Here is a 14,561-nt window from a genome sequence, read left to right on the forward strand (position 1 = left end):
TAAAAAATACTAAATAAAGTCTTCGTTGGTCAAATACATTAAAAAAAAAAAAAGAGTTATCTCTGTATAACCCCACTCAAGAGGAACGAATAACAGAATTGCAGATGAACGAATACATCGGATGGTGTAAGATATGGCAGTAATGATAACATATAATATAATAATAATAATAAGGTTTCCTGGGGAGTAGGATGGGGGAGGGAGGAGATAAAGGGGGGAGGCTGACATCAGTGAGTTCAAGAAGAAAGTAAATGTTTTGAAAATGATGGTGGTAGCAATTGGGCAATTATGCTTGATCTAATTTAATTATTGATTGTAATGATAGCTGTAAGAGCTCCCAATAAAATGGTTTTTAAAAAAGAGAGAGTTACAGTCTCTACTTCTTCATAATGAAGACATTTTCTTTTCTTTTTTATACTCATGGTCCCATACAATATCTGTCCTTTTGTGACCCACTCAGTTCCCGCAGCGTCCTATCCTGCAGCTTCACTCATGCTATGAGACCGTTGTGTCATGGGCCATTGTGTGTATGCACCACAGTTGTTGACTTTGGACAGTGAGTCTTACCAACAGCAACCACAACCTCACCGACATGCAGTGATTCAGACTCACAGTGAGCCTGTAGGTCAGAGTTGAACTGCGCCTTTGCATTCCAGAGACTTAAATCTCCACGGGAGCCTCGACTTTCTCCCTTGGAATAACTGGTGGGTTTGAACCACTGACCTTGAGGTTAGCAGTAGCTCTGTGAATACATAGCCCCCTGGGTCACCAGGGCTCCTTGGTCAGTCTTATGGACTCATTGGAAAATAGCCTCTCGTAGTCCAGGTCTTGGGAGCATCGGAGGGGGGCATTGGAGTCTGCCACCCAATTACGGTTTCCCGATGACTCACTGAGCTACTTCAAGTGAAAGTAGGTGCTACATCACCCAGGAGGGTCAGTGGCATGGGATGACTCTTTAAGTCCTATGTTTTAAGTTCTATTTCCCCTGAAAGCAGTCACAATTCTCTTTGGTGGGCAGGGAGACACCGCATCAAGTTTGCCCCAAGGGCTACCTGTGGGAACTGATATTGCATTGAGAACAAAACGCAACAAATGCGATCTTGGATAGAGGAGAAAAATGTGAGCCTAAACTCAAAGTCCCCCAAGAAAGACCAGGCTTTTTCGTCTGATAGAGACTAGGAGAACTCCAGACTCTGGCCCTTGGTCACCCTCAGGCCTAGAAAGGAACTCACCCCCATGGCTCAATTTTCAGCCAAACACTAGGCAGGTCTGTAAGCAGAGCGACAACACTGAGGAAGTAGCGTGAGGTCAACGGAGATGTCTGAGTGGACTTTACAAAGCTGGGAAGCTTCCCGTGCATTCCTGGGCTCCGGCACACTGCTTGGTATTCCTCCAAATGCACAGGACTAAACACTTAACACGTCACCCCAAATCCTTTGGGTCAGGGTGCCTCGGGCTAATCACCAATCGAGATCGAAAGGGCAGCTCTGGCCCCAGGGCAAAGTTGATAAGGAAGGAGAGGAGGGATACGGGACAGACGGGAAAGCAGAATGAGAGGACAATGCCTGTCTGCCTCCTTGAGTGGAAATCGGATGCTCTCCATAAAACTTTACCCAACTCACAACAAAAAGTTTCAAACTGAAGGGGAAAGCAGCATACAACTGAGACGAGACATCGGTGACATCGGTGTTCTGACAGCTGGTCAGCTGGCCAGGCCCCTCTGCCCAACAACTGGCTCAGGGTGCTTCCTGGAAGTGACCAGCCACAGGGCCACAGTGACCCCATCATTGCTTTCTCCTCCCAGAATCCTCATCCTACCTGGACAGCATACCATCCTGGCCCCCTGAGATTCACGTGGCCCTTCCCTCCCCGTGTCCCTGCAACCTCTGTGTCCAGCACACATGCGCCCACTCCGGTCACAGCCGCCTCCACCACGATGCAGCGTGTTGGTGCATTTGCATTTGCTTTACCACCGGCCTAGTCTAGGCGGCCTCCACCCTTGGGACCTGTTGTCAGGGAGACCAGTCCCTGGAGAAGGAAGGCCATCATGCTTGGTAAAGCTGAGGGTCGGCGTAAAAGAGGAAGGTCTTCCACGAGACGGACTGACACAGTGGCAGCAGCCGTGGGCCCAAGCGTAGCAAGATGGTGAACACGGCGCAGCACCAGGCCGCGCTGGCGCTTCTGTTCCTGGGCTTGCTGTGAGTTGGGACCAGAGCAATGACACCTGAGAACAAGAAGAGCCCCAAGGTCTGGGCTCCTACACACAACTCCGAACCATTGTACAAGGGGCGCCCCACCCCACTCCTCACCCTCTTCCCTGGGCACACCTGCGCTCTTGTATTCCTTGCCCGGTTTCATCATCCAGGTGGTGGTGTGGGTAACATGCTGGGCTGCTAACCACAGAGTCAGCAGTTCAAAGCCACCAGGCATTCCCCGGGAGAAAGAGAGGCTTTCCACCCCAATAAAGAGTTACAATCTCAAAAAAAAAAAGAAGTTAGTCTCTGAGACCCACAGGGGAAGCTCTTCCTGGCGCATTGGGTCCCTGTGGGTCAGAACAGAATCCACTCGATGGCTTTAACATCATTTGTTTGCACGCCTGCCTCTCTTACGGGGCGGTGAGCACCCCAAGGGCAGATGGCATGTCTTCATCTCCGGGTCCCAGTGGCTGGCACATGCCGGCATGAGGGGAGGGGACAAGGTGTACCACACACCTTTGTTGAGGGGACAGACATCTGCCAACAGCCCTACCTGCCAGCCAAGAGGTCTGGTCTCTGGGACCTCTCTCTCCCTGCCTGATTCTCCATTTGCGTGCACACACACACACACACACACACACACACACACTCCTACAGGACTCCATAAACATACTGCAACACACACATACATACCACACAGACTCCATGATACACCTCAACACCCACACACACAACTCTGTAAAGATGCCTCCTCCCATGCACACATATGCACACACACATACTGCATAAATACACCGCAATATATACCCACATGCATACTACACATACCCCATAAATGCACCTCGATAACAACACACACATGCACACGCCTACACATGCTCCAGAAACACAGCCTAGCTAGCGGATGTAGACACATACACCTACACTGCCCTGAAAATACCCCCCAAATACCCACGCATGTACACACACATGCATAGTACACACAGACACACACCTATCCCCTCACCACATGCCTACACACAGCACTCACAGGCACACACATAAGCATTCCACTCACTCCACACACACACAGAGATACACACCCACACCCACCACCACACACAGGCACATGCACATGCACCCGTACCTGCACATCCACACCCCCAAAACACACACCCACACACTCCAAACACCCCCGAGTGCACGCACAGCCTCATACACACACTTCACACACACACTAGTGCTCTCTCCTCTGCCTTCAATCTCTGGACCCGTGCTGCCCAATACGGTAACCCTCACTACATGTGACCCCTGAGCTGCGGAAGAAAGGCCTGGCTGGTTCAACCTGAGACTTGCTGTAAGTGCAAAATACACAGCTCATTGTGAAAACCTGATATCAAGAACATAGAGAGAGAGTATAGTGCGTTAACTTTCATATTGACTGCCTGAAAATATTTAGTTTATATTGGGTTAAGTAAAATACACCATTAAAATAAATTTCTCCTGAAATAAAGCGTGTGTATGTGCGTGCGTGCGTGCGTGTGTGCCTACGTGCGTGTTAAAAGCAGTTACTAGGAAATTGATCATCCCACTTAGCTTTAGCAAAATGTGGCTCCGGGGGCTGGGGAGGCGCAGTCCCTACTTTTCCCAGCAGGTGGCGATCCCTCCCTACCTCCCGCGGAGACAGTACTTCCAGAAGGCGCTGAAAAATTCCCGCCTGGGTTCTAGGGTAGATAAGGAACCACAACATCCCCTCAGCCCTGCAGTGGAGTCAGCCCAAATCCACCGGCAGCAGGATGCCAAGAACCACCCTCTCACAGAGAGCAGCCCCAGAGACCTGGTCCCAGGACCCTGCTCCAGAGGTCAGGATGCCATGCTGCAGCCAACCTGCGGCCAGGGTCAAGCACTTGCAAGCATTTGCACTCACATATAGGCCGACCTGGGAGACACCGAGGGGTTCAATCCCCAGCTACCACAGTAAAGCACACCGCAGATAAATCCTCACGATACAGCTAGTCACGCTTTGGCTGTTTGTTTCCCAGTGCCCATCAAAGGAGTGCTGGCACCATACTATGGAGACCCATTGGCTTAGTGGTTAAACACTGGGTTGTGAACTCCAAGGTCAGCCGCTCAAAACCATCAGCCACTCCATGGGAGAAAGATGGGGCTTTCTACTTCCGTAAAGGGTTACAGTCTCCGAAACTCACAGGGGCAGTTCTACCCTGTCTTGCAGGGTGGCTGTGAGTCGGCATCCACTCGATGGGTTTTGGTTTACACCATCCTGTAGTCTAGTCAGTGGGCATTCTGGGTATGAAAAAGTCTGAAGTAAGGTTGAAAATGCCCAAAGGTGGCAGAGCCTTAGAACAAGCACAGAAAACATGGCTCCGATAGACTTGCTCGGTGCATCGTTGCCACAAGCCTTGCACTTTCCCCAGCATGTTAAACACACCACAGGGGGACCTGTATTCACCTAGAGCCAGCAGCACCATGGAAGAAAGGCCTGGCGACCGAAAGAAAGCCCGAGGGAGGGGCAGTCCTATTCTGCAACCACACGCAGTCACCATGCACTGGAATGGATTCTACGGCCACCCAAGAAGACGCAAGTAAGTAGTGACAGCAGCACGTTCAAACAAGTTCGTTGGTCTTTTAAAAAGCTTCATGGGAAAAGGAGCCCTGGTGGTGCTGCAGGATAAGCACTGGGCTGCTAACCGCAAGGCCAGCAGTTCACACCCACCAGCTGCTTTGCAGGAGAAAGATGAGGCTGACTGCGCCCATGAGGATTTGTAGTCTCAGGGCCCTACATCAGGGTCCCTCTATAGTCTCATCTCACTCATGACCATGATTTGATTTGATTCTCACTCACAGCAATACTGCAGGACAGGGTAGAACTGTCACCGTGGGTTTCTGACACGGGAGTAGAGAGTCTCATTTTCTCTCCTGTAGCAGCTGGTAGTTTCGAACTGTTGACCTTGTGGTGAGCACCCCAACAAGTAACCACTATGCCATCTGGGCTTCTTTACATCATCTCAGATACCCTATCTGGGGTGGTATGAACAGACTCGATGGCAGTGGGTATGGGAATGGGGAGGTAGGTGTGTAGTGACTCCCCCCCCCCCCCAAATCCTGCATCTGGTCTCTAGCCTCCCTCCCCAGCTACTGAGTGGTGGCTCAGACTTGGTTCCCCCACCAAGGATCCCCCATTGGGGGAAGGAAGACACCTCACCCATCTATTCACAGATCCGGGGTCATCACTCCCCTCTGGCCTCCACTCAGGAGTCTGGGATGGGCCCCACCATCTTCAGAACTCCTCTCCCATCCACTGAGGCCTCTGTTGCAGCTGCACCATACACCCCTTTTGCCTCTTGAAATGTCCCCTCTGCTTCTGCCTGTTTCTGCTTACCTGGCTCCCTCCCAGGTGTGGGCCCGGACCTTTCCCCAGCCACTCATCAGCAAATCTCGGCCTCTTAGTCTGTTTCCTGGAGAAGCTGGGAGAGACTTTAGGAGACTGCAAGCAGGATGCTGGAGTTGGATCGCTGGCTGGCTAATGAGGACCCTGTCTCCAGGGGACCCAGTGACCCTGTCACCAGTCATCAAAACTTCCACCCATGGAGGCCAGAGCACTGAGGCATGCTGAATATACTCAGGTGTTTGTGGAGGCTGGAGGAAGCACCAATTGCATGGACTGTGGAGGTAGGAGGAACCCTGGTGGCATAGTGGTTACATGCTGGGCAGCTAACCACCACAAGGTCAGCGGTTCAAAACCACCAGCCACTCCTCGGGAGAAAGATGAAGCTTGTACTCCCATAAACGGTCTTAGGGCTGTTCTGCCCCGAATTATAGGGTCACCGTGAATCAGAATTATTGGCAGTGAGTTTGGTTTGGGTTGGTTGGTTGGTAGTTGCTTTGGGAAGCAGCCTGATGGCGCTGTTGGGTAAGCACTGGGCTGCTCACAGCAAAGACGTTTTGGCGCCACTGCTTCAAGTCATCTCCTTTCTTGCCTTCCTCCTCCCTGCAGACTCTCCAACAAGCACGGTGTCGTTTTTTCTGACAGCTCCTTCCTGACAGCATGCCCATTTATGTGAGATGAATTCTCCCTACCTCTGCTTCTAAGGAGCATTCTGGCTGTATTTCCCCCAAGACAGACTTGTTTATTCTTCTGGCACTTCAATATTAATCACTTTTGCCAATACTATACTTCAAATGCATCAATTTTTCTTATTCATTATCCAAGGTTCACATCCCTGTGAGGCAGCTGAAAGTAACATGGTTTGGGTAAGGTGTACCTTAGTTCTCATAGTAGTAACCTCTTTGCTTTTCAAGCATCAGGCTGCTAACTGTGAGGCTGGTGGTTCAAACCCACCAGCCACCCTCCATGGGAGAAAGTTGAGGCTGTCTGTTCCCATAAAGATGTACAGCCTTAGAAACCCGGTCTAGGGCCACGATGAGTCAGAACGAGCTCAGTGGGAATGGATTTAGGCTTTTATTTATGGAGTGGTGGAACTGGGGGACTGTTGTTGATGGGAATGGGGGCATTGTGGGTGAGGGGTGGAGGGGCAACGAAAAAGAGGAAGTCCCTCAAGCAGATGGATTGACGCAGTGGCTGTAACAATGGACTCGGGCACGGGATGACTGTGAGGATGGCACTGGGCATGCTCTGTTGCTCTTTGGGTCCCAGCGGGGGGTGGGAACCATTGGACGCCACGAAGCAGCAGCAGCAACACTGGAGCAGCACTGCGGAGGAAAGGCCCGGAGACTGGGGCCCCTAACAACCACCACTCCCCCCGAGTGTCAGGAGTCCCTCACTGGCTGTTGTCGATCGTTCCGTGCTCCCCCATCATCGGTAGGCTGGGGACCCGAGCCATTCTGGAGCTCCCTGAGAGATGGGCCTGGGACCCGCTTCTGAAAGGGGACAGGCCGGAAACCCTTATGGAGCAGTTGTCTGCACACAGGAATCACCAGGAGACAGAGTCACTGGGATGGCATGAACCACCTCCACCTGCAAAGGCTGCTGGGTAGGTGCCTGCCCTTCTAGTCCTCGCTTGGAACGGAAGAACTGGGCTTGCTGTCTCACGGGGTGGGCTCCGCCAGCTTCAGGGGACACTGTCGGCATTTCCCCATGTGGCCTTGCACCCCCTCGTGGCTACCGAAGTACTTCAGGTGATGGCAGCCCCCAGAGACCAGGGGTAGTAGAGCGGGGTGGGGGTGGGGTGGCAGGGCCTTCTGCGGGCTAAGGAGGCTGGTTTGGTTGGAGGAATGATGACGGACATGGAGGAGGATGAAGATAGATTCCCTGCTCAGGATGTGGGCATCCCCCCACCCCACCCCGGGACAAGGCACCTTCAGGGACACAGCCTTTGGTTTCAGACACAATGGGGGTACCACTGGAGGGTAGGGGGCAGAGGGCTTGCCCACAGGATTCAAGCCCTTCAGGCCTGGCTAGAGCCTGCACAGCCAAGGCCCACCGCCCTGGCACACTGTTCCCGCCCTCCGGGCGCCTCTGCTCCAGCTGTGGCCTTTCTTCCTGGAGGCCGTGGTCCCCGGCGTGCTTTGCCCCGTGGATGCTGGCGTGAGGACGTGGTCTGAGAACAGGGACCAGCGATGGCGCAGGAACGCCCGGCGCCATGCGGCTTCGCCTACTTCTGGCTGCCTCTGCCGCGCAGCGCACCCTCCGAGCCCCGCTTCTTTCTCCGTGAGGTGACTGTGGGCTCCCTTCCAGTCAACTCCGATCCACCTCAGAGGAACTGCCCTGGGGCGTTTTCAAAGCTGTGGCTTTGCAGACGCCCATCACGTTCCCAGGTACCTCTGGTGGGTGAACCGCAGGCCTTTCCGCTGGTCCTGAAGTGCTTCACGACAGTACCATCAGAGTGAACACCTTGCTGGGCGGCTGGGTGGCTTAAAGGAGACCCTTGCCCAGGACTTGGTGAGTGCTATCAGTAGGGGTGTTGGGGCCTGCCAGTGCTGGAAGGAGTCAGAGATGACGGTGTTGGGGCTGAGTCGATCCCCAGGCACAGGGACCCCAGGTACAGCATACCTTACACCCACTGCCCAGGCCTGTGCCAGCCTCACAGCTGCAGTTATGTCCGAATCCATTGTTCCACTGCCCCTCCTCTGTCCCCAGGGACTGGTCTCTCCTGATCACCTGTCCAAAGGGCGTGAGATGAAGTCTCACCATCTTTGCTTCCCAGGAGCATCCTGGCCGTGCTTCTTCCTGAAGTGGATCTGTTAGCTCCCTGGGCAGTCCATGGTACTTTCACGATGCTTAATACCCTTCACCAGCGCTGGCATTCCAAACACTGCTGTTCTCCGTCTTCCTTATTCCGTGTCTACCTTACCTATGCACACGAGGCGACTGAAACCAGCATGGCTTGGGTCAGGCGCACCTTAGTCCTCAAAACACCCTTGCTTTTCAATACTCTAAAGAGGCGGGCTTGCCCAAACTTGAGGGCCAGTGGGCTGGCGAGTGGCCCACACCCTACCCATGTGCTGAGCGGGGATTAGAGCAGGACCTGAGGTTTAGGCCGCTCTCGGCCAGCTGCAGGCTGGACTTGGGTCACTGTAATCCCTCCTGGCCCAGCCAGTGCTGACGTCTCATGCTGGGCAGGAAGGTGGAGGCAGGGCGGGGCTGGGTGGGGATTAGAGGCCTCCCTGCTGCTGGGTCATCCCTGCCACTGCCCAGCCAGCCAGCACTCTCCTAGAGGGCCTGCACCTGGCCTTTGCCTCAGGCCGACTGGTTCTGCCTGGGGCCGCTGGGGCCCACCTGCAATCTGGGTGAGTGGTACTCTAACCCACCTGCAGTTTCCAGCTGAGGGGAGAGGAGGTGGAGGAAGGGGGCAGGGCAGACATGGAAGCCACGGGGTTCCTGAGTGGGTGGTATGCTCCCACAGCTAGCTGCCCATTTGTCCAGTGTCATGAGACAGAGGGGACTTCGAGGAGCCAGGGCAAGGCTGTCTCCTGTACCCCCATGCCTGCTCTCCCTACTACTACTGCCCCAAGCCCGACTTTCAACCCTCAGTCACCATCAGCCATCTCCATGCTCCCACCCCACCCAGCTGCACCCCATGCAGTCCCATTTCCCCCACCCGAGCCCAGTGCTCAGCCCAGGCTGAGGGTAATATGGAGATGGAGGCACTTGGGGCTTCCCTAGCTTCAGGGCCTTGTCTCCAGGGCCAGGGCTGAGCGGGCTGCAATGTCTCCCCGCTGTGCCTTGCAACTAGTGTCCCCAAAGTCTTCTCCAGGCAGGTGAGCAGCTGTGGACAGCTCAGTGGAGGTGGGCAGGCCTGGCACCTGCCCACTGCCTCCCCTGCAGCTGTGTTGGAAGTGGTCAGTGGAGGCTCCCACCCTCCCTGCTCCCCTTGGCCAGCAGTGCTGGGGGTCCGGGGCGAGCCTGGTCCGCCTCTTCTTCCTCCTGGGCTCAGGGACACAGGAGGCGAGTGATTGGGGGTGCAGGGGGTCCTCTGGGCTGAGATGGAGTAAGGAAGTGAGTGAGAACTGTCTTTGCTGGCACGGCGGGGAGGTGCCCACCCCACATGGGTTTCCGGAACGAAAGAGGGACGACACCTCTCATGGGACCCTTGACTCTTGTCCTTCAGGGGAGAGGGGGCCTCCTCAGCCACCCAGCTCACTTCCAAAGCAGGGGAGCTCCGGAGAAATGCTGGCGGTCAGGATGTCCACGTGGAGTGTTCACCCCTTGAAGCCTGCCACTCTGTGCCCGCCACCCGGGGACCTCACCTCCCCGAGCCGCCAGCGCCGCCACACGCTCCCTGCCAGCGAGTTCCGCTGCCTCACCTTGGAGGATGCTACGAGCGTGTTTGAGATTGAGCGGGAAGGTGGGGGCCCTGCGCAGGATCCACACCCCTGGTCAGCTCTGGCCCGGTGGCTCTGTAGGGAGAATGTCCTCCTCCTTGACCCAGTCCCCCCGAGCTCATCTCCTGTGTTGGGAGGGTGGGTTCTTGGGAAACCATGTGCGTGTGGTGTGTATGCCTACATGGGGGTGTGTGTGTGTGTACATCTTTGTGGGTACACATGTGCACACACACATTCAGAATGAAGAATCGGGAGGGCAGGCCTGTATCTGCTTTCCAGTGGGTCAGGGTTGGGTGGGCATGGGAGAGGGGCATCGGCTCAGTGACCATGGGGTCATGTATGTGTGTTCCCCCCACCCCCTCCAGCCTTCATTTCTGTCTCGGGCACCTGCCCCCTATGTCTGGATGAGGTCCGGCACTTCCTGACGCTGTGTCCAGAGCTTTCCCTGGGCTGGTTCGAGGAGGGCCGCCTGGTGGCCTTCATCATCGGCTCACTGTGGGATGAGGAGCGGCTCACTCAGGTGAAGCAGGCTGCTTCCTGGAGGCCTCTGGGAAGCCCCCAGAGTGACCAGCCAGGAGGGCTGCTAGGAAGGTCTTAAAACACTCACGCTCACTCCCTGCAGGACAGGATAGAACCGCCCCTGTGAGTTTCCGAGACAGGAACTCCCTACGGGAGTCGAAAGGCCCATCTTTCTCTAGAGGAGTGGCTGGCGGTTTCGAACTGCTGACTTGCGATTGAAGCCATGCACAAAAGCTCCTCCACGGTGCTGGGAGGAGCCCGGTGCTGCTGCTGGGGAAGCAGTTAGTGCTAAGTCCCTGGCTCCAACCTATCAGCCGCTCAGCTCCTGGATCTGGGGTCGGGGGGAGGGGAGGAGAGGAGATTGCCTGCTCGGAAAGCCCAGTGGGGCCGCTCGGGATGAAGTGGGCTATGGGAATAGATGTCAACAGAGATGACCTGGGCCCCCGCCTCTCCTCATGCAGGAGTCGCTGACGCTGCACCGGCCCGCGGGCCGCACAGCCCACCTGCACGTGCTGGCCGTGCACCGCACCTTCCGGCAGCAGGGCAAGGGCTCCGTCCTGCTGTGGCGCTACTTGCAGCACCTGGGTGGCCAGCCGGCAGTGCGCCGCGCCGCGCTGATGTGCGAGGGCCCGCTCGTGCCCTTCTACGAGAAGTTCGGCTTCCAGGCGCTGGGCCCATGCGCCTTCTCCGTGGGCTCCCTGGCCTTCACCGAATTGCGCTGCAGCCTGCGCCTCCACGCCTCTCTGCGCAGGAACAGCGGATGCTGAGCCCCGCCCTACCGCCCTGACAGGGCGCTCAGGCAGGACGGGTCTGCAGAGGCCTGAGTCTTCCAGGGAGAAATCTGGCCTGCAGAGGGTATCCGCCCTGGGGGACTTCCCCACCCATCCCTTGGGTGTCCTGTGGCCCACCTAGAACTCCCCAGACCACCCTCCTCTCCCAGCAAACCTTGCTGCCCCATTAAAGTGGTCACATCTATTGGTCTCCCTGGTGTGGTCTGAAGGGTTGTGGGGGACGTGTGACTTGGGGAAGGACGGTAAATACACAGTAAGGGCATGGCCTTTCTCCCTGGGGCCATCTTGGCCAGTGCAGGTACCCCCATTCCAGGGGGGTCCCCTTACTGACCCTGAGGGCCTCCTGCCATATTCCCTGGTGTCCCTCTCTGTCCCTTTGGACCACTGTCCTGCCCCACCCACTCCATCATGAGTCCCCACTTCACTCTCTCCCAGGCCCCAGAATCAGAATCGGAGACTCAGCCTTTCCCACCAAGAATATTTAATAGCCCTGAGACATTGTCTAACGTTAGCGTTACTCTTAAAAACCACAAAGGTAATATAAACTGGTACAAAACCCCAACCAGCCATGACCGGTCCCGGCCATGGGGACCCGAGAGCAGGTTCCTGGGGTGACCCGCTGGCCACCCCCACACACTCTGAGGTGAGAGTAGTCTTGGGTGGCTGTTGGCACCAGCCCGGAAGGAGAGTGGAACACTGATAGTGCCCAGACAGGTCGGGGGCAGGGGCCTGGGGTTCTCCCTGCTCCTTTTAGGGGGATGGCCATTTGTTGACAACCCCTGTCACCCCAGCCTATGACCTGAGCTTCTCCGGCATGGTCCGGTGTAGCTCAGAGCCCTCGGATGGACATAGACTGGGGTCTCACAGGGTGGGGGCAGGAAGGAGGAACAAGAAGGGAACCCCTAGTGGGTATGGGGAGGCTAAGTGGAAGCCTGGGTTACCAGACAGCTGCCCAGTATGAGGCCACCCTGGGCCAGCGCCATCCCTGGGAAGGGCATGTTCACAGTAATGGTGAGAAGGCACAGCAGAGGGGGGGCTGGGAGGTGCAGCAGCCCAGGAGCTGGACAGCAGACCCTGCCCCAGGATGTGGCCACAAAGGAGGGTAGAAGGAAGAGGGCCAGGCCTGTGGGCAGCACTGCGGAGAACCAGGCGGTCTGGTGTTTCTATAGGTGGTCCCACCTGCCTTATCAGCCAACGCTCCAGTCACAAGTCCCATGGCAGCGCGGCAGGCGGGTCAGTGCAGCACCTGGTCCAGCTCGTACTTCTCGCAGAAGTGGCTGGTGAAGGGGAAACAGGTGAGGTACTCCACCCAGGGCCAGTTGATGGGGTAGACATAGAGCCAGATGACCAGGGAGGTGAAGAGGCCGGCGAAGACCAGCAGGGACACCAGGATGAGGACACGCTTGCGGTACTTGTCGCTGGTGCCGAAGGTTATGTAGGGCAGGAAGGCGAAGGCCAGCAGCAGGCCGCTGAGGAAGCCGAAGATGTGGGCGGTGTTGTCCACCCAGGGCAGGAGGCCGCAGACGAAGAGGAAGAGCAGGATGGCCGACAGGTTCAGGAAGGCCTTCCAGGGCCTCTCTAGCAGCTGCCAGCTCTGGAACAGCTCCACAAAGAGGCAGGCGAGGAGGCCGAACTGCGAGCCGGCTGGGCCCACCTGCGGGTAGGTAGCGGGGGGCCGCGTCACCGAGGCTCAGGGGACCCATGGCTGCGCCGGGGCTGTGGCGCCCACCCCTCTAGCAACCACTGAACAGCCATAGGGCACCCGGTCAGTGCGGGCCGGGTGCCGTGGGCAAGGCAGGCCGTCATGGGCAATGCAGGCCGCCCCGCTGCTGGGGGCGGGTGGGTCAGTGCAGGACCTTCTCGGGGTAACATCTGAGCGTGGGGGATGGGGACGGAATCAGGGATCACGGTGAATCAGAAACATCAGCTGTTCCCTCTCTGAGGATTAAGGGACCAGCCAATAAGCCCGGCTTAGCATCATCACCCGCTACGGAGTGAGGCAGTGGGGGCAAGTCCCTGGGCAGACTCCGGTGGGAGGGGACAGCAGAGCAGAGCAGGAGAGTCTCAAGCAGCCTCTATCCCCTACCCCTGGCTCAGCCCCTACCTCTGTCCCCAGCCCCTATCCCTGCCCCCACTCTGTACCCCTATCCTTAGCCCCTACCCCTGCCCTCAGCCCCAATCTCTAATCCCATACCCTACCTCCATCCCATAACCTACCCCTGCCCCAAGCCCCTATATCAGCCCTCAGCCCTTATCCCTGCTCCTAGCCCTAGGCTGTAGTTCCCAGGCTATATCCACCCCCCAGGTTATACCCCCACCCCCAGTTTGTACCCCTGCACAGGCTGTACTCGCCCCCCCAGGCTGCACCTCCACGTGGTAGGGTGTACCCCTGACCCCAGGCTGCACCCCCCACTCCCAGGCTGTCCCCCCCTCCCCGGGCTGCACCTCTGCACGGTAGGGCAGGAAGATGGTGCTCGCGAGGTTGCCAGTGATGCCGCTGAGGATGAAGATGATGGAGATGCGGTGCCAGCCGGCCAGCTTCTCCAGGTCCCGCAGGATGGTCATTTGGAAGACCACAGACACCAGGCAGTGCACCACACTGGGGCGGAGACACACAGGACCAAGTATGGGCCTACCTGAGCCAGAGTGCCCGAACCCGAAGCCCTTCCTCAGAGGCCCAGAAGGCAGCCAGTGCAGGCATTCCCAGGAGGCCGGGTGTGGCAGGCTGCGCCGCAGGGTGCTTACCCTGCGTGCAGGAAGAGAGACAGCCAGAGGCGGTAGAACTGATCTGGGACCTCAGGGTTGAGGAAGGGCAGCAGCCCACACACCTTGTCTAGGCAGTGCACCTGGGGGAATACACCGGGTGGTCAGTGCCCTGGGCTGGTGGCCCCCTGGGGAGAGGGAGTGAAGAGGAGTCCGTGCCCTTGGGAGGCACACACTGCAGCGGTGAATGCCCAAGTCCTGATCCCAACCTGGCTGCCCCCTGCCTCTTCCCCCACCCATGGGCTCCCTGTCCCCCCGTCCTCAGCTGACCTGAGAGCAGAGCGTGGCCCCCTCGTGGAAATAGCCGTGCATGAACTCACAGTACTCCCGCGTGGTGATCTCACAGCTGGGGTGGGGGCGGGGAGGGCCATCAGGTCCCAAGGACCCCCCTTCTGGCCCACCTCACCCCAGCCCAATGCTTGGCCAGAGCAGGCCCTCCTGGCAGGAAGTGGGGGGCCCTTTGCAGAGATCCCGGCCAGCCGCCCACACCCTGGGAGGAGCCTGCGGGCAG

At 57.2% G+C, this 14,561-nt stretch overlaps 2 protein-coding genes across 2 annotated transcripts in view; one reads left to right on the forward strand and one right to left on the reverse strand.

The window, feature by feature from the left end:
• Positions 1-8,912: 8,912 nt before the first annotated feature.
• AANAT (aralkylamine N-acetyltransferase) lies at positions 8,913-11,263 on the forward strand. The gene is made up of 4 exons (XM_004709124.2): positions 8,913-8,942; positions 9,764-10,000; positions 10,343-10,497; positions 10,958-11,263. The coding sequence occupies exons 2-4, from the start codon at positions 9,823-9,825 to the stop codon at positions 11,261-11,263; spliced, it is 639 nt and encodes a 212-aa protein (XP_004709181.2). The 5' UTR covers positions 8,913-8,942; positions 9,764-9,822.
• Positions 11,264-11,751: 488 nt separating this feature from the next.
• The window catches only part of RHBDF2 (rhomboid 5 homolog 2), a 9,612-nt gene continuing 6,802 nt past the window's right edge, over positions 11,752-14,561 (reverse strand). Inside the window, exons 11-14 of the mRNA XM_045299506.1 lie at positions 14,321-14,451; positions 14,033-14,133; positions 13,733-13,886; positions 11,752-12,941 (exon numbers count right to left, since the gene is read on the reverse strand). Of these exons, the coding sequence (XP_045155441.1) occupies positions 12,522-12,941; positions 13,733-13,886; positions 14,033-14,133; positions 14,321-14,451 (806 nt within the window). The 3' untranslated portion in view covers positions 11,752-12,521. The remainder of the gene's footprint in view (positions 12,942-13,732; positions 13,887-14,032; positions 14,134-14,320; positions 14,452-14,561) is intronic.

Source organism: Echinops telfairi, unplaced genomic scaffold (assembly GCF_000313985.2).
Source record: "Echinops telfairi isolate 266 unplaced genomic scaffold, ASM31398v2 ScPeMD7_7458;HRSCAF=8496, whole genome shotgun sequence".
NCBI classification, from domain to species: domain Eukaryota; kingdom Metazoa; phylum Chordata; class Mammalia; order Afrosoricida; family Tenrecidae; genus Echinops; species Echinops telfairi.